General features: G+C 41.6%; 1 protein-coding gene across 3 annotated transcripts in view; it reads left to right on the forward strand.

Annotated features, from left to right (window-relative positions):
- Positions 1–25,348, forward strand: part of LOC126548032 (copper-transporting ATPase 2-like) — a 118,780-nt gene that overhangs the window by 10,582 nt on the left and 82,850 nt on the right. For all 3 annotated transcript variants that reach the window (XM_050196106.2, XM_055063536.1, XM_055063537.2), the window contains exons 6-10: positions 822–983; positions 2,445–2,524; positions 5,675–5,834; positions 11,412–11,645; positions 18,929–19,069. In XM_050196106.2, coding sequence (XP_050052063.1) covers positions 822–983; positions 2,445–2,524; positions 5,675–5,834; positions 11,412–11,645; positions 18,929–19,069 — 777 coding nt within the window. The remainder of the gene's footprint in view (positions 1–821; positions 984–2,444; positions 2,525–5,674; positions 5,835–11,411; positions 11,646–18,928; positions 19,070–25,348) is intronic.

Raw genomic sequence — 25,348 nt, forward strand, 5'->3', positions numbered from 1 at the left:
TTGGTGTTTTGTGCTGTGTCCTAAAGAGGTTCGTAAGCATTCGAACCTCTGTGTTCACTGCGGCCACTCATTGGGCGATGAATAATTGATGCCATCTGGCTACTGCATCATGAATGATGCCATGCCCCTGAGGTGCTAGGTAGTCATGCCAGTTGAATTTTGAGACTTAGTTACATAGAGCAGCCCACTGGTATTTCCTTACTAATGTGGTTCTTCGTATAGAGGACACCAAGAGCCAATACTCACTGGTTGCACCTATTCTTCTGACACCATGTTGTAGATAGGCGGAAGGAGTGGCACCTTTAATTGAGTCTCTCAGTTCTATCCAAAGAACCCACTCACACACGGTCACATCGCCAACTATGCTCTGTCGTATGAAACAGACCGCACTGTTTCACTAGGTGTCAGCACCTACTAGTTCTTAGAGAAAGAAGTCATAAGGGAAAGGCAGGGAGGTTAAGCAGACTGAGCCCGGTAGGCTACCCTGCACTGGGGAAGGGGGAAAGGGAATTGAAAGAGAAGGAAGAGAGAAGTTTACGCTTTGCGCTGTTACACACACAAGTGTTCACTGCTGAGTCAGTCACAGGTGGTCATACACGCTGCTGCATTTCAAGAAACGCACCAGCACCTTTGTTACCTGCTAGTTCTTAACTTTATAACAGCTAGTAACGGTCTGGTCTGTGTTAGAGAACAAAGGCATGATGGCTAGCACTTGTTCACCATTTATAAAAAACAAAGTAATTCAAGTGTCTGCTTTCTCTTAACTTTGTTTAATGACTACACTTTCACCTCTACCTAAATCACTTCTGTTTTAATTCCAGATCAAAGGCATGACATGTGCTTCTTGTGTTTCCTCCATTGAATCTAACCTCTTGAAGCGACCAGGTGTGACAAAAGCATCAGTCAGCCTTGCCATGCAAAGGGGCCATTTTGTGTATGACAGTGAACTTATTGGCCCACGGAGACTTATCCAAGCTATAGAGGTCAGTATAAGGGCGAAAAATCCTTCCAATGCAGCATATTTTTCTGATGCAGAAGCATCAAATGGTCCATTGAGTGAAAAAGCTGGCATCTGTTGTCTGGATAAGCGAAAATGGCACCTAAATTCCCATTGGCTGCAACGCCATGTTATGTGTTTCGACTGAGCAGAGTGGGTAAAAGGGAACACCTGCTGCTGTGATAGGGTGCCAGGTGTTGCATGAGGGGAGAGCGTATCGCCGCAATGCCCCATTGCTCTCACTCTTGCTCTTGGAAGCCTGTGTTATCCGCACGTTCCTTGTTCGTGCAAGATCTTGCCTGCGTTCTAACTGCGCCCTGGTAAGGCCAAATCAAAACACGCCGAGCTAATGCCTCCTAGGTAGTAGGCCTGTGCACTCTGCTTTATGGCATCATGCTACTTGGACTGAAATTTCCATTGCCAAGTCCGGCGTGACGAAAGCAGTGATGGCAAAATCACCTTGGGTTACTCGAGAGTGTCCCCATTAAATTCTGTGGCAGTCGGGCGAGGTAGCGACGTGACGTCACAGATCAAAGTGCACTGGCCTTGTGTTATCTAGGAGGCATTGGCCAAGTGTCTCAATGCACTTGCTTGCCCTTGAGGAGTTCGTAACTGGCAGGACTGCTCAGCGGCGTTCAGTTGGACATTAATGCTTTCGCATTCACAACTCATAAGTGCTTAGCTGTCCTCGGATTTTTTTTTCTTTTTCTTTTATAGATTTCTGATCTTCTTCATTTGTAAGATGCTGCGCAGATTCCAGAGTGTTTGTTGGCAGTTGTATTGAAAGATATTTTTGATAGTTACTACTATAACACTATGCGGCTCACATGAATCATGTTCATACTCTAAAAATGAAAGTAAAATAAACCAACAAGCCTTGCCATAACTTTTATCTCATTCGTTATAATTATCTTGTAGTAATTTGCAGGAGTTAGTTTGCTTAAACTGCTCATTCTCAATAACTCAAATATTGTGCAAACCTGTCTTGTGCCCTTTGTCATCTTGTGATGTTTACTGCCTTTTCCCACAAAGGTAATAGAGTCGTAGCTTATTATAACATAACTGAATGAATTGGACATTTGTTTTCATCATTATTTCACAGCTGTCATGGACTTTTCAGCAGCAGAAAAGGATGCTGCCATCCTGTACTCTTAATACAGAATTAACTTGAATATAACTGCCGAAGTGGTGTGTTTAGGCAAGTTTGCCAGCAACAATAACAAAAAATGCATAGGCATGTGTCATTGCACAAGGGCATTAAGTCGGTGTGCCTGCACATTGCAAGTACATAGATAATGCTTCTAACAGCAGCCAAAAACACCCTGCTGTAATAATGTAACATAGCATAAACTAAACTTTGTGGCATTTTTTAAACATTTTGCTTGGCCACATACATACATACACTTAAGTACAGTATGAGTGATGTCTATTTCATGTAATCATTCAGGAGCTGGGGTTTGAAGCATCTCCTGCACCTGTCAACAAGCTTGGTGTTGACCATCTCACCCATGTTGCTGAAATTAGAAAGTGAGTAGGATTATTCTTTTTATCTTAGTCATTCCATTTTATCGTTTACGTGCTGAAATGAAAGTTATGTTTGAAAGAACCATGTAGATGAATGTTGTAGTGGGGGTTCCATTTTATTATTTTTAAAGGAAACTTAGCAGAGAATGTTAGAGTTTTGTTAATAATCAAACTAAGACATGACAACTTGTCTGCTGGAGCAGTTGTGCAGTGAAGATTATTTACAACCATCGGTGAGTGCTTGCAGTAAAAAAAAAAAAAAAAATCAAGGAAGCTGTGTCACAGTTTTGTTTCTTTCAAAATTAAAATCCAAGCAAAAAGGAAAAAAACAAAAATTGTTGCTGTTCATAGTAGGGTAGCATGGCAGGTGCAGCTATATCTCTTTCACCATAACTTTGATAACAGGGAATGCTCTGAAGACTTTTCATAGGCCAAAGTAAGCCGGTTGTTTGTTAATGTAAATTGTAGATTCCTTTTATTAAAGGTCGAGCTTGTAAAGCACAATTATTTTTTCCATGTACTATTTCTAACACAATACTTTTCTTTCTGACAGTATTGTTTGACATAACTCTATTCACATTTTGCGCAATTTATGTTTTCAATTTGAAGAACTTGTAAATGTTTGTAACTGCTTAGCATGCTAACTAGTAAGAGAAAACTCAAGTTGGTATGAATAAACTTATCAAAGTTGATCCATATGCGGATCATGTTATTAGTGGGGGAAAAAAAAAAACAAGCACAGAGGCAAGAAACACAACATAAGTGCTGACTGTCAACAACTCTAAATATGTTGTCAAGATAGGCCTGGTTGATCTTAAAGGGGCTCTGTGGCGTCATTTCAACCACCAGGTATTGCGCCACAACATTTTCCATGTATGTTCCCAAGGTGAATACAAAAAAAAAAGTATCGTGTTCATTATATCTTTCTATCCTGTCTCTTTTTCATGTTCATTATTCACTCATTTTGTATCTTATTCATATTGTATTTCACGCACAATTATGTCGACCTTGTCTTCTTAAGCGTTGACACTTGGTTGACCCTTTCTTGTTTTGACCAAGAAGGCATATGGGCCAATCCCAGAGGTAGTGCTGTCTATGGTGCAGTGTGGTGACTTTTCGACTATATTGGTGCTCACTATGGTAGTACTGTTCATTTTACCTGCTCTACGACTGTTTCTCGCTTCTTGTGGGCACCGGCGAAGCCGCCTTTGACACACAATTGCCTTGTGCGAGCCCTGCTTAGTCTAAGTGAACTCAAAACCCAAAAGTGAAGATTATTTACAACCATTGGTCAGTGCCTGCGGTTGAAAAAAAAATGATCAAGGATGCTGGGCCACAGTATGTTGCTTTTAAAATTAAAATCGGTGGCTTTGCCTCAACATGTCTATATCTGTGGCAGTGAACTATTTACAGGAGTATAATGCAATGCAATCAATTTTTTACTATATTGGCTCTAAATACACCCATACTATTAATTTTACCTACTCTGCGACTAATTCTCGTTGTTTCATTGAGACCTACATTTTGATACCTTTTGTGACTTGCTATAATGCCCTGGAAGTGTGAAAGGACTTTTTTGTTTTCTGAAAGTGGTTCCGAGATATTCAGACCCCAGATACGCCAAACCGCTGTGAAGTCGGCATAGAAGACTTTGTCTTCAAAATGCAGGCATACCCTTTTGCATTTCACTCAACCAGTGATGACTTATGCTTCTACTCAAAACGCAACTTACGTTCATGATGGCTCATTGTGGCCTTCCCACAACAACTCGCAGCTGCGTTTTTTGTCGGCATTGTTACCATGGTAGCAATAGCCATGTGCACTGTACATAATGTTAACAGAAGCCTCCTTCATCACACGTGACATGAGAAAGAATGACTTTCTCTGATTTGGTGGTGGAATGCAAGATTCTCAGAATAAGTGAGCCACTGTGCATTGTCCCATGCTAAGACACATATTGAAGAGCCTGAATCACCACCAAGCCCAACGCAACACAAGGTGAAACTTTATGTAAATCATTGGATAGCATGCATACTGTCAGTTGTAAACTTATTTAATTTTTATTGCACAGAGCTGAGATCTTTTTGCAGCTCTAAGAAGGCTAAGATACAATTTATTTTTTAAGTTGTGACTATATGTGCTTCATAAACATGTGCAGCATGGTCTTCTTGCCGAACAACTCATAACGAACTATATAAGACGTGTCACGTGCCTTCCGCTTTACGTACGCTGCGGAAAATCATGGGTGTTGAGCACTGCAGTTATCATGGAAACTCATTTCTGGAACAAATTAGAATATTAATTGGTCTGATCTCAGTGCTTTCACTGGTTCTGATACATTATGAAGTCTTATAGTAAGCAAGCTCTGAATAAAAACAACATGCACAGTTCGTGTAGTAGAGTCCCTTTAATTAATTCTTTTTTGCTGAATAAAAGCCGCAAGTTGACTAGTTTTTTTCTGTAGCGCTGATAGCACAAGGACATAGACTAGAAAATAGAGACACACACAGGCACTAACTTTTAACAACAACTTATTTCCGATACTGACGCCACTTTTATATCCTCACTTTTTCTCTCTATTTTTTTCACAAGCACATGTCTACTGACAAGGTAACAGAGCAAATGATAGCACAGCTCACTTGCAGACTAGGCAAAAACTATTACGTTTAATGCATGCACAGGAAATCCAACTCCTTCTTTGATAGTGACATGTATGATTGGCTAACACAAGCATCGCCAAACTCTTCAATGCGAGCACTTTCAATGATGAGACGAGTTATTTAGCATTTGTTTCTCCCGATAATAACTGTATCTTTCAAATCGTATATGCGTTAAACATAATAGTTCTTGCCTAGTCTGCAAGTGAGTTTCACTATCATTTGCTCTGTTACCTTGTCAGTAGACACGTGCTTATGAAAAAAGAAACAGAGAAAAAGCGAGGGTATAAAAGTGGCGTCCATCCCGGAAATAAATTGTTGTTGGAAGTTAGCGCCTGTGCATGTCTCTGTTTTCTATTCTACATCCTTGTACTATTTGCATAAAAAAAAAAGAAAAAAAAACTGCAAACTGTTACACTAACAAGCCCAAATATCTACACTGTTGTATAGTGTTGCTGGCATTGTAAAACATTGTGTGTGATTTATTTGCTTTCAGGTGGCGCCATGCCTTTTTAATTTCTCTTATATGTGGCATTCCTACCATGGTCGTTATGGTTTACTTCATGGCCTTTGCCAGCATGGAGAATCATTGCTGCCTTATTCCAGGGCTATCCTTGGAAAATCTTCTTCTATTTGTTTTTGCATCACCAGTTCAGGTATTTCTATCATGTTGGTTGTCACTATGTGACATAATTTTATTTTAAATGGGCTGTCTGCAACTTTCCACCACACATGAGTATTGCACATGCATGCATTAATTCAGGTGCCTAATACAATTGGCACATGAAGTAGCAGCCACGTTTCTTAAGTGACATCAGAGTTATTTGTGTTTTTAAGCTAGGTTGGTGGGTTGTGAGTTGGCATGGCAGAAACATTGGTAAAAGCAAAGGACGCAGCATTGAATAAAGTTTCCACGCTGACTTCCTAAAATGAGTATGGTAACAATTGGCTGAGGTACTAGTTAATTTTTTATAATTAAGGAAAAAGTGCTTGCCCTGCATTTGAAAGCAAGTGAAAGCCTGGAAACTTATGTAGACTTTTCTAGGGCAGAAAAGGATTGGGCTCAAAGCAGAAAAAATTAAGGCAGGACATAATGGTCTAACCTGATTTTTAGAACGACAGAAAGCTGAGCTAGTTGGTAAGGATTCATTATGCAAAAAGGTGAGGCATGCAGACAGGACACAAGAGAAGAGAAGTGGACAACACGAACGCCGACTATCAACTGAAGGGAGCACTGAGGCGAAAAGAAGAAAGAAGATACAAAACTAATCTGCGCAAGCTCACCTAATAAAACATAAAAGGGCATTAACTGGTGGATCGCCTTCTAATCTTTCCCTACATTGCCAAGATTGTAACTGCACGCCAGAGTTAGATGAATGCACGATATTGTACAGGCACAAGAATGAAGATACGCGTCTTATGGTAGAGGCATGGCATATCTATAATGGTGGAAGTGCCAGTCAATCTGGAAGTGCCAATCTTTCCCTACATTGCCAAGATTGTAACCCGCACGCCAGAGTTAGATGAATGCACGATATTGTACAGGCACAAGAATGAAGATACGCGTCTTATGGTAGAGGCATGGCATATCTATAATGGTGGAAGTGCGCGCGTGAGTCAGCCTTCGATTACTTTACATAAGGAAGAGATTAAGTGCCTCAACAGCTATCTCTCACGTAGACTGGCACATCTACCCGACTGACAAGTGGTGATACCATTCCAGAGCTTGCGCAGATGAGTTTTGTGTCTTCTTTCTTCTTTTCGCCTCATACTCCCTTCAGTCGACAGTCGGCGTTCGTCTTGTCCACTTCTCTTCTCTTGTATCCTGTCTGCACACCTCACCTTTCTGCATAATAACCTGATTTATTGTCCCCTTTTATTGCCCTTTTATAGCATTATGTTCTGTGTAATCCTTTAATGAAAATGTTTGTTGATTTGTGGCACTAGTACACAAAGCTCTGTAAGCAAGAATCTTTTTTTTATGTAGCATGGCGCTGCTGGTCAGTTTACACATTAGTACAGTCATATATAACGACAGAAGTCTAAGCAAGTTGTTAGGGATTCAGGGTGAAGAAAGGCAGGCGTACAAAATGAACGCAGGAACAACAAAAAGGACTACTCGTTTCTTCCTTTTCATTCTTCTTGTGACCGTGTTTTGTACGCCTGCCTTTCCATACCACATACATATACTGCTTCTTGCACACAGTGCTGCATGTGTTCTTAGCTGGAAACCTCTGTGAGAGTAAATACAGCTGCTGACCGATTTTTTTGGACGGCTGATTTTTCAGAACTGCTGAATAGTTAAAGCTTTCCTGTGGAACTGCCACCTACTCCATAGAACCAATGTATAATGACAACCCCAATTTCGGATGCTGCACGGTCTCTCACTAGATTTTTCAGACTGATTCAGGTGCATAATAATTGCAAACATGATGACAGCAAACAAAGTTGCTGCCATTCAGACTGTTTTCCATGCCCTTACTTTTATTATCATGGTGGTTTGTCACATTTCCAAGGGCTATGCAGCCACTGCCAAGAGTTTCATCAGCTAAGCACCAAATCACAATTTGGGTGGCCAACTTCCGATGAAGTGGTGCTAGTTGGTGACGCTGGCAAGTGGCAAGATTGGGGGAGGCTAGACTGATGGTGATGCACATGAAGCGGAGTTTAGGTTCACGGGAGACCAACCGAAAACTGCCGCGAACACCTACCAAGTTTGTATGTGTGCTCACTGGACAGAACGGTGTAGGCTCGTGTGTGGCCACAAAGCTCCAAACTGAACTAGCACAGCACTACCTAAACTGACAGCTTCGTGGAGTCAAGGTCGCGCATGCGATATCTGAACTTCACAACAATGTGGGTTGTGCTGCGCGATGAGAGAATGTGAAGCGCATTTTTTAAATTTTAAAAAGTGTGGAATTTTTTTAGACCTGCATATTTCGCACCATTTTTTCCTAAAAGATCTGATAGTAATGATGCCTATTGCATTTTTACTGGTATTATTGAACAAAAATTGCAAAAGTCATTGTGTATCATTTAGTTGTCAAAATTACAAGAAACTGCTGATATATACACATGTGCAAAAATTGCTGAAAGTTCTCGACGAGTTAACTCGTCATCGGCACCAGAGGACTCTCGTTGTGCTGACAAGTTACCTCGTCATCGGCAGCTTAGGGTAACCCCTTAATAATGAATTTCAAAATACATCTTTAAAGTGCGGGACTTCTTTTTACACCAGCATATTTTGTGCCAATTTTTTCTAAAGAATATACCAGTAATGCCTATTGCATCTTTATTGGTCTTGTTGAAAAAAAGGTAGCAAGTCATTGTGTATTATTTATTTGTTAAAATCACAAGAAACTGTTCATATACACTCATGCAAAAATTGCAGAAAGTTCTTAACTTGTCACCGGCACCAGAGGACGCTTGTTGTGATAACCTCGTCATCAGCCGTTAAGGAGTTAACCAACATGGAATTTTGATTTTGCACAGCATAGAGCAAAATTGTGTAAACGAAACCTTCATGGTGCTGAAATTATAAAAAAACAATGAAATTTATTTTATCATTGAAATTTGTTATTTCGGACTAACCATATTCAGACATTTTTGCAGGTCCTGTATAAGTCCGAAATATTGGTCTGTGACTGTAACGTGTGTGGATGCTCTATCAAAAATTTTTGCAATGTTTTATGTTCTATAATTGCATTGTACTCAACAGTATGCTGCCCAACTGCACTTGCTTAAAGATGATGTCCAATCATTCTTTATTTTCTTTTAAAAGATGATAGGAGAGGCATATGGCAGGGTTTAAATTTCAGTTTTTCTACTTTCTGTGTGACTTATGTGCACACATTGGGTAACAAAAATAAAGCATGAGGAAAGTTGGCAGGTTGGAATGTTAAAATAAAGACGGATATGCATTAAGAGTCATAGTGGCTGCATAGCACTTCTGCGAACAACCTAGCAGACGATCACAGTGGCTTGAACTTGGTGCATATGCAGATTCTCTTGCGTATTTTGTAGGGATGCTTCATAATACGATGCTGACCGGACAGCAGGTTGATGCATGCACAATATCATTAAAAAGTTGAATGGTTGTACATACTGGAAGTAGGATGAATACAAAGCACACTTTGTCATTCTTTAGCTCGAAATGCATTTTGAAGCGCAGGTATGCCAGCCTGCAATTAGGAGTAAGTGTAATGATTGGCCTGTAGTAAGGCTGAGTGGTATTCAATTAACATCACTTACTCTTGTGTTTGAGCAATTTAATGTTCATCAATGCTGAAAGTTTGATCAAGTTAGGTAATTTTTGTTTGAAGCAAGGGGAAAAATTTGAAGGAAACTGTACTTCAGGTAGTCTAGTTTATAATGCATTTCCATCGCACTGTCTTGGTGGCAAATAAAAATTTGGATGATATGTACCATTTCACATTACAGCAGGCACATTCTGCTACGAACACTTTGCGGTGTGGTTGTCTCTTATAATTTTGTATGAAAAGTGTGTTTTCATTATACTTCACCTCATGACCTGATAGGGCTGAAGTGGGTAGAGTGATGCACGAGTTTTTGATCATCCACGTAAGGCTCTTGTACATAGATCCACAAAGCACTTAAAATCCGTAGGAATGTTAATGAAAAGGAAGTGTCAGCTATGTAGATCTTACGTACTGCCTTGTAGCTGTGTGGTCTTGGTGCAATAAAGATCCAAGGGCCCCTTTTGATACATCAAATGTTCTATCGGAAGGAAGTGGCAAGTATGAAAGAAAACAAAAATTTGATTTCTGTGACATTCATAGTTCAGTGCCAGCCTGGCAGTGTACGCCCACAGTACACTAATTTATCACACCCACTAATGGAATTGTTTTATTATTTGTCATTATTAGCTTCCTTGATCATTTACCAATTGCATAAGCAAAGCAAAGTTATATTTCACCTTCCTTTGACAGAGTTATATTTCTGGTTGTAATTGGACATCAGGGCACTAAGCACAATGTTAAGAGCTTGCATAATCATAGTTGGAAATTTAAGCAGCAAGAAGATTCATATATGTCTTACGAGGTCCTACATTTTACAGATATTTAATTAAGCATTTAAGAGCCACGTGTTCTACTACAGGAACTTTTCAAAGGTATAGTAAAATTGGGAGAAAGACAAATATCCTGAAACAGCTTATTCTGCATAACAGAAAACCAAGCTCGAAGATTTTATGCCAGTCATCTGGCCTATGAATGCCATTGGCTTGATTTGGCAAGCTTTGTAACTTCATCAGAAAATTTGAGATACTTGAACGTTTCTGGTTTAGATTGCATGTAAACTTGTCTTGGTTGACAAAATAACATAGAGCAACTATAATTAATTACATGGACTTTGTTCAGTGATATGACAGTGAAATGGATCTTGAAGTTTAAGAATTATTTAGGGAGGCTAATGTTTCAATTGAATTGGAAAACTACCTCTCTTTACGTACCACTTATTCAGAGATGATGTACAGTGATAACAAGAATAAGTAAGAATTGAAAAGTAAAAATAGTTGTCTGTGTGCCGCTTATTCAGAGCTTGTGTGCAGCCATAAAACAAGGGTAAGCAAGATTTTCTTCAATGGAATATTTGTCGCCATTTGTTTGGCTCTTACATTGAAAACTTTGGGAGCATTAGGATGCACCATTTGTGCAGAAGTGTGGCATTGGTCAAACTTTTTATTTGCCTCCAAGATGTGCAGTGAAGGTATACATAAAGCAAAACATATGGACAAGTGGGGTGCAGTTTTAGGTAGGCACGGGTTCACACCCTACAGTGAAGCGACACTAAAGTGATTTTCATGCACTGCTGCGAAATTTGTGAATGTTGCAGCTCAGGATCCCTAAACAATATTAAGCTTTGTCTATTTAAGTACGGAAGGCAATTTTTTTTTTTTTCTTCCGTGAAAGGAGTAACAAGAAGTTCATTTTAAGTTTCCTGCTGTTCTCGCACCCACTAATAATGGTAAATTTATCAACAGCTCAATGCTGCTATGCTCAGAATTCTCAAGGTCACGTATCAGTGGCTCGAGAGGGTAACAAAGAATGCGAAAACCATGCATAGCTTTTGTTATTTGGTGTGGTGCCTGGTAAATTTGCAGCTTTGTTCAATGACCATCTGCTTAAGGAGCCTCGTGCAGTTCCCATATGCCCTCCAAGATTGCACACGTACAATGATACTGGAAAAATGTGTGTTCTCTCTTTTTTTTTCAGTTTGTGGGTGGGCGACACTTCTATTTGCCAGCATTTCGGGCCCTGCAGCATGGCATGGCGAACATGGACGTATTGGTGATGTTAGCAACCAATGTGTCCTACCTGTACAGCGTTATCATTCTTCTCTACTTTGTGGCCACTCGGTCTGACCGCAGCCCCACCACATTTTTTGACACTGTGCCCATGCTCATTGTCTTCCTTTGCCTTGGTCGCTGGCTGGAGCATCTTGCCAAGGTAATTAAGCAATATTGTTTATCAGAGTATGTTTTTAGGATTACTATGGCTGTTACTGCTTGGCTAGAAAACCTTGTTTGTCAGCTGGCATTTGTGCACAGTACTTTCTTTACCCTGTTTCATGTGTTCTTTTTCAAGACTTGTGAAGTAGTACATGCATACGGAGGATCTTGGCTGGAGTGCATTGTGCTTCAAAAGCAAGAAAGGAGTTGTTTAGCTGGATTCAGCAAGAGGATGCCTACTTACCTGTTTAAAAACTGGTGGCATTTCATGCCTATTCATCACGAGGTCTGCTTAGATGTGGGAGCCCTATTACCACATTACTGTTGATAGGCTGTCAGTGGTACTCATAGAAATGTGCATAGTGGCACTTCGGTAAGCGATTTGGGCTGATTTTTATGAAATTAGATGCGAGGAGTGAAGTGGTAACGTACTGTCCTCTGGCATAGCAGGATGCTTGAAGGAAATGCAAACTATTCGACAACAGGGGACACCCGCTCAGCTACACAATCTCTGTTGCAGCACTTTATTCCTGGTTCTTGCATGTTTGGTTCAGTAAGCATTGTTGTGTTATTTCATGCCAGATTTTCTGCTATTCGTGCACTGATGTACAAAAGCCAGTATTCCTCTGCAAGAAAGTATAAAGACTCACTAAAGGCAAATACTAAGTTGACGTGGACTGTCAAAATACCACTCAAGAAACCTCCCAGCGCTTGTTTTGTGACAGAAAAAGACACCATATTTTTCAGTCTATAAGTCGCACCTTTGTATAAGTCACGCCCCCCTCAAAATGGCAGTTTCTTTTCAAAAAACAAAAGCAAAACTGTATATATAAATTGCACCGGTATATAAGACACACCTGTTCATTCGGTAAACGATATAAAAAAAGGATATAGTGGCATTTCACTTAGTGAACGCAGGCCACGCGCATCGCAAGCATATCGGTGCCATTGTTATAGAATTGTGATAGCAGTTATATGGACACTCCAGGCGTATTTCTGCCATCGTGGTCACCGCGATGTTTCGTATAAAGTCCGAGGGTGATAACATCGTTCCCGCACGCCGTATGCTGTATGTGCGAGTGAAAGCGTGTGACGGTGAGTTGAATCACTCATAAGGGAGGAAAGCGGAACGGCAGCAGGGGAGGTTGGAGAAGTGGCTTGTACTCTGATAGCAACTGTGTAGTTTGTGCAGTGGTGCCCACAATATTTTGAAGCAATCTGCAAATGTGACGACTTTGGAGTCGGTCAACTCGCAGTTGGTCTGCAGCCGCTTTCTGCTCCGTCCTTCTTGCACGGCGCTCGGCAACTCCACCGCGAGAAGAACCCCGTACCTCCGTAGTGCGCGTGCAACCCGTAGTAACTGCCAGAGGAGATCAACCCAGCGTGCTTTGTGTAGCCATAGCATCCAATCCGATTTCTGCAGTTTATTAAAAAAAAAAAAAGTTCTATAACACATTGTTCTATAATATGCACCGACGAAAAATTGAGAAAGAAAAATGCGACTTATACACCTGAATATATGGTAGTTTACGGGAAAATTTCGTCTGAATGGTTCACATACTTTTAATGCAATTCAAATCGCCCGCCCCCGAGCAGGGCGTAGTGACGTTGCATACGCCATCACCACCCTTTACTGCAGTCAGTGAGTGAAACAGCGCCCAACAGACGACACTACGGTTTTCTGTGCAAAACACAAATGCGCGGCCATGGAGAAACTGATCCAAGACAAAGCATTGAATTCACCATTGCAGCTGCTCTTGTTCAAGTGCTGTGGGCCATTCGGGAATCTCGTGACATCACATGGACGTGGCATTCTCTGCTAATTGCAGTTTGTGTGAGTTACACGAGCCAGCAAAACCAGCGCAGCACTACGCAATAACGAAACTACTGAAATGCAAAAGCGCAGGCTGTGCAGAGTGGAGAAAACGAAACCTCTCGACTGCCCATGTCATTGCCAAGGGTTACGTCAATGAGCTACTTTTTTCTAAAAATAACATAGAACTAAAAAAAGTAGCATTTTCTTTTTATGTATATTGCAATGCAAGGATCTTTTTACTGCAAGTGCTTGAATACTAGTGATAGAGTTATATTGAGGAGTGCCTTTGTCATCAGGCTAATACTTGAATGTCCCAGGGGAGTCTCTAATCGTGTCCTGCATTTACCTCAATTTCTCGATTACTAAAGCTCTGTTCGTGATAATGTTGACGCCGTAGACATTCTCTAGCGGTAATGTATCACTATAGCTTAACTTAATATTTCCCTTTAGTGTCCCTTTAAGTGGCAATAATGCACACCCTACTCCTGTGCTTGTATGTGGCTGCTTTATATTTTTTACTTGATTTTGCCATGAAATGCTGTAGACACTTACTGAGTTCAGTCAAACAGGCTTTACCACTGACGAATGGACCGTTAACAGTGTCACCACGTTGCTTCATCACATAGTTTTTATCGCAGTAACAATAAAAAAAATGTATCTTTTTAACACAAGCCTGTTTTTGCAGAGCAATGTACACAATAGTTGTGAAAAAAGTTCTAATTATTATAAGGGTCAAAATTAGTGAGCTGTCTCTTTAATTTATGAAGCTGATGGCTGCTATTTTCTGTAAAGCTAACAATGCCACTCATTACAGTGCAGTCATGCGAAGTGACAGACAATGAAGCCAGAGAAAGCATAGAGGAAGCTATGTTTAATTGAAATGTAGAAATAATCTGGTAAAAGGAAAATGAAAGGGGATGAAAAGATAAGCTGCCACAGAGGGGGACTGAATCCACATACTCCGCATTATGAATGCAGTGCTTTACCAATTAAGCTACTGGGGTGCTATCCCTCCAACCGCATTTCTTGATATTTATGTACAAAATTAGCCGTGGGAGTGTTAGCCAACACCACTGGCTAATTACAATCTTGTACAATCTTCTGCTGTCGTTACACCACCAGATCCAAGCTTTATTGAGTACCAAAGATTTCAGAATAATCAACACATCGAGACAAAGTCACTAGAGCACTGGATTCGTGTCCCGCAGCAAAGTTTTCACTTGTTAATTGCATAAAATGTTTTTTTGATGTGCTTGAAGCGCTTAACAGCATTAAAATTTAAATGACTGTGACCAACAAAAGGTGGAATGTTCCCACAGGGTGCACTCGATATTAGCTATCATTGCTATTTTAACAGTGGAAGAACAAGGCCATGTACTCCTGTTTAGCATAATTAAATGCAGGCAAGCTATTACGAGTCCACTACAACCATGGGAAAGACCCCTTTTTTAAAGACATGCACACTGTGCTTTCATGTGTACACATTAGTGGCTTGCAGATTATCTGAGGAGCAATCTACACTAAACAAGGTTCTGGCAGCTGGTGACTCTGGTCACCCGTGGCTCCATACAGATGGTTAACCAGTGAAGCTGAAACATGCAGCCCCACTGTTTGTCACTGGGTTAATCCCAATGGTTCATTAAACGGCGGCTTGGTAGGCTGCCAGATCTGCTGGTGCAAAAGTAGCGGGATTTTTTTTTCTTATCGTTTATATGGCACATGTGCTTCCATTTTATTGCTCACTTGGGTTTAAAGGAACCCTGAACTACCTCTTGAGCTTTGTGAGTAAGCACATTCTTCAAGTAGAGCATAGAGCTGTGAACATCTCTGCCAAGTTTTGTAGTTATACAAAGCTTTTGTAGCTTAAACAGTGGATATAGAGATAGCTGCCCTTATTTTTAAAGCGAGGGCTCCTATTCGCTAGTTTTTAAACTGCCAGCCAGCTGCTAGCTGACGAGGTGGCAACAGTCCATAGGCACCAGACATTGGGTGGTCATTTTTTAATGCATGACTTACTTGTGCCGTGCGTATGCACAGTCTTCCAGACAAGGAAACAGGAGGGGGGAATATTAATGCAACACACCTATCCTGTCACAGATCCTGTCACTGCTCCTTTTTCAATCTCAGCATCTTTGTCTGAGGCTCACCTCTGAAGGTTGACACAAGTGCACTCAAGAAATAAGAAAAGGATAGAAAGTGGCGATAGGAAGGTAGTTGCTATTGTTCGTGCCTCAACTGAGAAAAACTGATGAGCGAAGGAGGACCGGGGAATGTAAATATTGTGCTCTTTATAACTTAATTCATATTACGCCCGTTTCAAAAAATTATCCGAGTATACATTCCTTGACAGTCACCACACTCATTCCAATGTGTTGCTCTCGTTTAAAAAAAATAAAGGTATTTAGGGGCCCCTTTAAGACTGTGATCATGAAGATGAGAGTAATGGCATTTAGAAAATGAGAGTAATTCCCCTCTTGACAAGCTTGGAACGAGTGCTGTCAAAGGGAGTGTAACCCTTTCTTACACCATAGACCCTACTGCCAACATATGTGGTCGTCATTAAATAGCCTGCTAAATAGAAGAACAGAAAAAAAAAAAAAATTACTGCCCAAGCGCTTCATACAGATGGTTAACCAGCGAGGCTGAAACCTGCAGCCCCGCTGTTTGTCACTGGGTTAATCCCAATGGTTCATTAAACGACGGCTTGGTAGGCTGCCAGATCCTCGGTATGCAGTTGCTGCTTACCGAGCCTTTTCTTGTGCCTGGGCTGCAGCATCGGCACAGCATAGATGAGCTCGTTTACGGTTCTACTCGTGGCGTTGCTGATCGAAAGCTGCCTGCTCCTAAGTGGTACGTTTGACCCATGGCCTACCCATTTCGGAGCTGGAGAGAACCTGCTGCGTGCGCGCTCGGCTGCGACAGAGAGCAACGACGTCACTACTGGCCCAGCTAATCCAACACCACTTAGATAGCACAAGGCCTTTTCACTCCGATCCATGATGTTATCTTACCTGGCCCGACTGCCATAGAATCTAATGGGGATGCTCCAGGGTAGGCAACAATGATTTCAACGTCACCGCTTTCATCATGCCAGCCTTGTCAATGTAAATTTCAGGTCAGGTATTGACTCATGGATCGGAGTAAACAGGTTTTGTGCTATCTAGGTGGTGTTGGCTAGTCGTGCGCTTCTCTTTCTCTCTCTCTCTCTCTTTTATTTCTTTAGCGCATGCGTATGGGGTTGCGCCGGAGGTATTTTTGGCATACAGGTGACCGACAGACAGATGGACAGACCTTGGACAGCACTCATTCTAAGCTTGTCAAAAGGGGAATCGTAATTAAATTCCTTTATTCGGCTTTAACAAAATCATGTGTCCGTGCCATGAGTGAAAACTTTGGTGTTTAGGTGATGCAATTGAAGGAGGCTGGATACCCGTCTGTTTTAGTTTATGCGGTTTGAGAATCATTAATTCAAAAGGTAAAGCACTCTTACTCAGGAGGAAAACCTGAAAAGCAAAAAAGGCTGGTACAGGTAATTTCGTATATTCATAAACTTTCCCATAGCATTAAAGCATTATGTTTCAGTGGTTTTTCCTGCCCTGTGCAATTTATCAAAAATATGTGCCTTTACAAACAAAGAGAAGTTGCCACAGTGCACTACCCAGTACAAAAAAAGATTTGCAGATTGTGTGACAAATGTTGCCTATAAAATTCCTTTGAGCTGTGGCTGCCATTACATGGGCAAACAGGCAGATGTTTTAACGAGCAGGCTAAGGAGTGCAATCCTAATGTGTGCAATAAAGTAAGTGGCTTTTTAGCTGAGAATTGCAAGCGGTGTGGCTGCACACCAAGATTTAACACATCTAAGTTTCTTAAAGCTAGAGACAGGACAGATTGTGAAATTGTAGAACCATTCTTTATTAAAAAAGCCATGGAAAACTGCATGAGCAAGCCATCTGTTTTATTCAGTGATGCTGAGAATGCTTTTCTTGATGGTTTTATTTTGGTTTTAAATGTTTCATCTTCATGTAAAAATTTCCATGTTTCTGTTGGTCGTCTTCTCATCCTAGACGCATGTTCAGATTGAATGGTCAATGTATAGTTTTCTGCTGTGCATTTGTTCTTGGTTGTTTGTTTTACTGTACAGTGACTCAATGAAGTAGTATATTTCTTGAAAGATCACAGTAACAATAAAAAATTTGATGAATTTGTTTTTCTGTTGTTGGCGGTGGTGGTTAGCGTGATATGTTCTTGCAAGCACATTATCTGGATATATTTCAAACATGGGGGACCATCTTTGTCAGTTATCGTATTTATTCACATAATGATCGCACTCGCGTAATGATTGCACCCCTGAATTTTGTTGTCGAAATTCAATTTTTTTCTTTCCCCTGTAATGATCGCACCCTGAACTTGCTGCAGCGATATGTCGTGTGCCAAGTCTAGCTAATGATGATCGCGATTACCATCTGTCAAATGCTACGCGAACGACTCTTCAAGACATACCAAGCGGTCTGCATGCAACCAACATTAAACTTTCGCAGCGGCAGCCACCTGCTTGTCGACCCATTGTCATCCCTCAGCAAACGCGGGATGAAAAAAGAAAATGTTTCTTTTCGCGAGAAATTTAAGGCGCGTAATGATCGCACCCCTGAATTTGCATCAATTTCTTTGACAAAAAAGTGCGATCATTATGCGAGTAAATTAACTGGTAGTGTGATATGGCCAACTTCTGTACATATAGAAGGCAGGCCTTAGTGCAAATAAGACCAATTGTTAGTCAGCGCTTATGATGTAGCTTTGTGTTTCTCCTTGTCCTTGACTCAGTCGCGCTGTATTTTTATCCATGTATGAACCAGCTCGCCCAAGTTAATGTTTTACTTACTGCAACTTGATACCTGAATCATCATACAAGCCGCTTGTTTCGTATAGGCCAACTGCAACAAAATTTTGTGCCATGTAAGTTTAAAGCCAAGAAATTTAAAGCCTAGCTTCAGATAGCGTAAATAAAGAGCAGGCTTCTGGTAAATTTTTATGCTTGAAATACAAGTAGATGCATCAAGAAAAGCTAGCAAAAATGTACATTTTTTATGCTGAAACTTAAAAAAAAATGTTTCTGTTGCCACTCAACATAAATGGTGCACAGCCTCAAACATTGATAATCAGCCTGTGCATGACCTTCGTGATTGGACAGGGCCTATGGGGGTCTGAAAATCTTGCTGGTTATGTTTTGGAATCTTCATCATATCCTCTAACCATCACGTGCCTGCGTTATCTACTAAGGCGCTACTTAAAGAAAAAGACAATTATCAGCTTTGCAACTTTGCCGAGATTGCTTTGATAGTAGTACTTGCTACTCATAATTAATTTAGCCTAAGTGAAATTTCGTTGCAGTTGGCCTTTAAGTCAAAGTTCTTAAGTACAGGCCTAGTGTGAAGTCCTTATTTCTTTTATTTTTTGGATTTCAGAGACATACTTCAGGTGCTTTGACAAAGCTAATATCATTGCAAGCCACTGAAGCTACTTTGTTAACAGTAAATGAAGATGGTGATGTATTATCTGAGAAGAAAATTGACGTCAATCTAATACAGAGGAGTGACACGATAAAGGTAAGATTTAAATTCATATAAGCGTTGTTTGGAGTTTGAAACTGTAAGGGAGGGTTTAGCTTGGCACTGGGTTGCTGCTGACTTGAGCTGCACAGATGCATAGCTGCTGATGGGCTTGAGGGCCTGAGTTTACTCCCAGGTACTGGTTGTGCGAGAGAAGTGTGAATAATTGGGAGTCCTTGCCTCTTAAAATGTTTGCAAAGCAAGCTCATTAGGGACTGGCAATGGTCCCAAGAATAGAACATAAAGATATCTCCAACAATTACATTCTTAATTGTTTTGTCTGGAGCTACAGTGTAAAAGAAGATGTGAGTGGAGGTGGGACTATATCAAATGCCTTTTTTTTTTAGAATGAACAGAACAGATAGTAAAATTCCACTTCTTGAGCTGGATTACTGTAAGAGGGGGGAATTACTTGCATGATAAGTTGCAATGCACAATCAACTAATTAACAAAATATCACACATTGAGTAAACTGTAATTGTAACTGTAATTGTAATGTAACGTTGAGTAAGCATGTAAGTGCATGCGTGGTCTACACTGCTTCACATGTATAAAATCAATTTCAGTGGTACAATAAACTTAGTTGAAAGTTTGCGCTTGGTGCGTCATCCTCTCTTACATCCGTGTCGTTTTTTGTTGCGCAATATCATTTCAGTAATGAGTAAACTGATTATTTTATGGCAATTTACTAATTGGAGCCAATGAGTTCACAAGGTGTATCTATTTGGAAAGAATTCTGAGGGTGATTCTGGTTTTGAGATATTAATTCCTAAAGTTTGCAAAACATACATTAGTGTTCCTGTTATTTTGTGCTCTATGCATAGAAGGTGTTTTGTTATAGATGTAAGTGAAACAACAGGTGCATTTTTACCACATGTTTGACTGTGCATATCTTGGAACTGATGTCATCCTCAGAATTCGTCTTAAGTCGGTATACCTGCAATCTCACTGGCTACAATTTGTAATTTGCAGTATGTGCCGTAAAGTAATTAGTTAAACATTTAATTAGTCAGATTACGTATTCAGTCAATATTGAACTTCACTTTGTTGTGCAAGTAATGTCTGCCCCTCGAAGTAATACAGCTCAATTAGTATAATTGTGCTATTTGCCACAGGCAATTTTTTAAAATTCTGGTCAGTAAAAACAAAGAACAACAAAAAAAACCACACCTGGTATGTATAGCATGAGTTTGATTATGCATTATCTGGTCATGCTTTGGTGCCTAGCAATTACCAGCTCCAAAACAAGAGTACATTATAGATTTGTTTCGAGGAGCAACTCCAGTGCTTCCTTTTCTGCATTTAGTCAGTAGTCGTTTGTAAATGTTGATGCTCCATTGTACACATATGGTAACAAATAGAGGTAAATTTGAAGGAAATCATGGTCACAGATTCCAGCAGACTAGAGCTAGATAGGGAAAAGTCTCAGGCGTAATGCAACTACATATAATTAAAGAAGAAACATTAAACAAGATAACTCTATGGAAATGGTGCACACACGTTAGACACTTAAAACTGTACAATATATAGCTGTACTCGAAAAGTCCTGATGGTTCGGACATCATGGCTCACTTGTGGTCTTGGGGCAACCGCCGTGGTATAGGACTGGTCAGGTTGCTAGGTGTCTGCTGTTGCATAAGATGGGGACGGATAAGTAGGTAGCCACCACAGCACAGAGCTAGGTGCATGGGTAGTCGCCGTTGCACAGGACAGTGCTCGGTGAGTGGCAATGTGCTGAAGCCTGGGCTGGCCTCCTTGGCACAGGATGAGGCTGGAATGGTCAGCGGGAAACTGGTTGGGCACCGTGATGCACCGTTGTGGTACTCTAGAGGAATGGCGCTCTAGTACGTTGCTGGTGAGTCCCCTCTCTGAGCCAGGTCTTGTGTGCCACCTGCTGCAGTCTCCAGAGCACCAGCTGGCAACACGTCCGCACTTGCCGAAGGCCATGTCACCACTGACCTGCCACCTCAGTACATGCTCTTTTTGTTTTCTCCTTCTTGCATTTGCGTGCCACTTCCCTGCTTATCTTCTTTTTCTGCATATCTTGCTGCACGCTTCACATCTTTATCTTCTTTTTGTCTCAGTTAAATGCCCACATAATATTATCTGAATATGTCAAAGGACAGTTAACTCAGCAAGGCTAGGACACATTAAGTCATGGGGTTATAAAAGCAGTGACTTAGTTATGAGCTTTAATGCAGATGACTTGCCTGTTACTCAGGGTTCTCCCCAGAAAATTTTGAGGGGTGGACATCTTGCGACCGAGGGGGGGGGGGGGGGGGGGGGGTTACACATGCAACTAAGCCTCTTTTCTCTTTCCCAATGTGACAATTCCACCGTTGTGAATTCACCAATTTTGCACTTTAGACGCATTAACAAAACTAATGCAAGCCAGTGACGCATCCTACCGCGATCGCCAAACTCCGCTGAGACAAAGAAATGCATAGCTTGCTGCTGTCAAAATGCATGTGAAACATGCATCGGCAGTTCAAATCTGCATCAGTTAGGAGGACTTCTGGGTCCACGCGGAAGTAGTAACGAATTGTGACGCTAGTTTCTCTACTTTTCGGCTGCTTCTTCTGCCTTTATTTTTGCATGGCAAAATATTCTGCTATGGCTATGTAAAGCTCAGATCTCTCCTCTTTACGATGGCTCCAAAATGGCGGTGTTGCATCAACGGAAAGTAGTGCACTCCGCGTTGCAATGGCACCTCCCAACTCCTGATTTTTATTGACAGCGCACTGGAAAAGGGCGATTTTCACAACTGCTACATTACGTTTCTTTCTAATTATTCCGTATATTCTAAAGAAACATCCAAGGGTCAAGAAAAAAAAAAAAAGAAAAGAAAGAAAGAAAGAAACTGGAAATTTTTTTGGTCAACTGGAGTGGTGAGCAGTAAACTCGGAGCGGTGGGTGGCACTTCCACCGTCGCCCACCGTAGGGAGAACCCTGCTGTTACTTATGACTCACCTCCATGAAAACCACGTCCTCAGGGTGGTACTGCTCAACAGGCTAAGTGCCTTGCCTGCACATTGTCACAACAGTGGCAGCAGATTACATTTTGACATTTCCAGCACTCTTGTCAGTTCACGTCAAAAACTCGGCAGACTTCAAAGATTTATCCTCATCTGAACTCATCTGCTGTGACAGCAGCAGGCTCCCACAGTGGGCACTGCCATCTTCTCACAAATAACTTCTTTGCAACATGCACATATCTTCGTCCACTATATCTATAGTCAAATAACCTCGATATAAGTAACACAGATATAATGAATTTATAGGATATAACGAAGTAATTATAAAAATGATCTCTCCTATATTAGCATGTAACAAATATGTGCTTGTAATAAATATTAGTTATAACAACGGTATTTTCATGTCCTATGTGACTTTGTTATTATGAGGTTCAGCTGTATTGTCTCCTGTGTCTGAAATAATGTACATAGACAGCACTGTGCTTTGAGTGTATGTGGTGCACCAAATCCTGCACAAATCGTCTAAGTGCTAGTGTTGCTCAGTAGTTAGTATGTATGTCCATTTCCTAACTGTACACTGCTGTAGAGGCCCGAGTTTGATCCTCAGTGGTGGGGTGAGAAAAGTTTAGTTTTTATTTGCCCTATAGCGAGGGGTAAGATGAGGTACTTGACGATGATGACAACATTGATGATAGTGGCATAACAACAACGGCGTAATGGAAAGAGCTGATGGATGGGACGGACATAGCAAACCAAGTTTCAAGCTTTTATCTGCTTTTGCAATGATAGTGTTTGGTTTAGTTTCCTACTTGTAAAATATGCATTCACTTGTACATTAATATGGCACTTGTCAATTGAGCACGTGTTTCCAAACTTTGATGCACCTTCTCAAGCATGACTGACATCTATAGCAATGGCCATTAGTTTCTGTAAGCTCATCACAGATATTTTTAATGCAGATTTGACTTATGCTTGTTGTGGGCGTTGTGTCTGCACATGCCTATATCATACGTTGCTGCACCTGACTGTGTATGCACTGCCCGATTATCTTATCACTGCAGGTTTACTTAGTTATTTGAGCATGATTTCTGTTCTGAGTTTATTTTCTGAGTGACTATCGCTGAATAAATGCAGTAAGCTCAGCTCTCTGTCTTGCTCGTATTTGTACCTAAATCCAAGATTTACGGCTATGAGAAGGAGATTAAATGCTGCAACAGTAAGATGTAACAACCTCTCATTCTGAAAAAGCTGTAAGGCAAAACCAGATTTCTGAGGAACATGTACCTAGCAGTGTAAAGCCTCAATGAAGCAATTGTGAGTATGATTAGTGGTTGAGGGGTGACACAAAGCAGGGCATTGTGGGGTACCTGCCACAGTTCCTGGAAGGAGCAAGTTTGACATCTACATGAAACGCTTTGAAGCATTTGTAATTATAAGCGAGATTCGCAAGGCAGTCAAGGAACAAGTGTTCCTAATGATCATCAGAGAAGCAGTGTATGTAACACTTCAAAATCAGCTTTTTTGAATGGCACCTAAAAAAGTGGTTAGGCTGCTGCCAGTTGTGAGCATATTGTCACGCGCTAAGGCAAGAGCAAGCAGCTGTACCAGCAGCCAGACACGAAGGGACGGTTCTCCAGCTGGTGCGCGATCTTTGACTTCGTCGTCTTCTTTGCTGTTTTTGCTGGGCACGCAATGCTGACTGTTTGCTGGCTCAAAACACCAGGTGGCATTATTCCCCCTCCCAATGAAGCATCGACTCGATGCGCAAACACAAAACGTACACGGAAAGTACACAAATTAGGTAAGACAAAAAAAAAAAAAAAATAGAATCGCGCTAGCACACATACGGAAATGCACACGAGGCAAAAAATGGGTTCTGTGGTCAGGAACAAAAAAAAAACACTGCACAGCACTTTGGAGAACGACACGACAACAGCAAAAAAAAAAGTTTGTTTCACCAGTACACTTAACATCACCGTGCAAAATACAGCTTGAGGCGGACGACATGTACAGTCTCTGCGCGTGGTAAACGGCGCTTGGGCGATGGCAGGTCTCTGTCTGGAATCACTTCATAGTTCACGTTGCTTTCATGCCTTAGTACTGTGTATGGTCCGAAGTACTTGCTCAGGAGTTTCTCACTGAGGCCTCGCCATCTAATGGGTGTCCAAACTCAAACTTGGTCACTAGGCTCATAGGTAGCTTGTCGATGGTGGAGATTGTACCTTATTGCATCAGTACACTGCTGCTCTCTTATGTACACACGGGCCCGTTGGCGTGCTTCCTCGGCGCGCTGAATGTACTTCTCGACGTCAGGAGCTAACTGGTCGAGCTGGTCGGTGTCTTCATACGGAATCATGTCGTCTAGCATAGTTTGGACATCTCGACCATAAATGAGGCGGAATGGCGTGAATCGTGCAGTTTCCTGCGTGGCAGTGTTGTACGCGAACATAATGTATGGCAGGATTTCATCCCACGTTTTGTGCTGCACATCCACGTACATTGAGATCATGTCTGCCAGTGTTTTGTTTAGTCTTTCTGTCAAGCGATTAGTCTGAGGGTGGTATGCAGTCGCCTTTCGATGACTCATGTAACTCAACTTGAAGATGTCGACCAGAAGCTTCCCCGTAAATGCCATCCCTCGGTCAGTGATGATGAATGACGGTGCACCATGCCGAAGCACAATGTGATGCATAAAAAACTGGGCAACTTCAGATGCTGTCCTGCGTGGTAGTGCCTTCGTCTCAGCGTAACACGTCGAGCAAAGGGGACGGCGATCAGGTGCCCGCGACGCGTCTGATTTCCTTGGGGCCTGTCGGTGGTCCTGGTAATACGAGGCTACTTGGACGGGCTGTAGCATGGCCGGGCACGTGGTGCGAAGCGGGGAGGAAGGTGGGGCAGGTTGCCTCAAAGCTTGCGAATATGACATACAGGGGCTCTCAGTTCTTAGCGGTCGAACTTCTATGTTGAAGGGTGGTTCTCTTAGCGCATGCTGGACTTCGTCACGGAGAACGCTGGACAAGGAGCTGAGCGTCGGCTGTGAGGGTACTGACAATTTCTGGAGTTCTTCGTGGGTTACGGAACAAATGAGCTCTCGAAAGAAATCGATGTGGCCCCCGAGAGCTCCGAAGAAGTCCGTAGGTGAGGCAGCGTTCACTTGGCGTTCGTATGATGGTGCCCGCTGCCGAAGAGTCCGTTCCATGGTGACGGCCACGGAAAGAAATTCTGACACAGTCTTGGGAGGACTGCGCATATCTCCGAACAGCTGCTCTTTCACTCTGTGCATCAGGTAGTGCACCTTATT

This window comes from Dermacentor andersoni, chromosome 1, assembly GCF_023375885.2.
Source record: "Dermacentor andersoni chromosome 1, qqDerAnde1_hic_scaffold, whole genome shotgun sequence".
In the NCBI taxonomy this organism is placed as follows: domain Eukaryota; kingdom Metazoa; phylum Arthropoda; class Arachnida; order Ixodida; family Ixodidae; genus Dermacentor; species Dermacentor andersoni.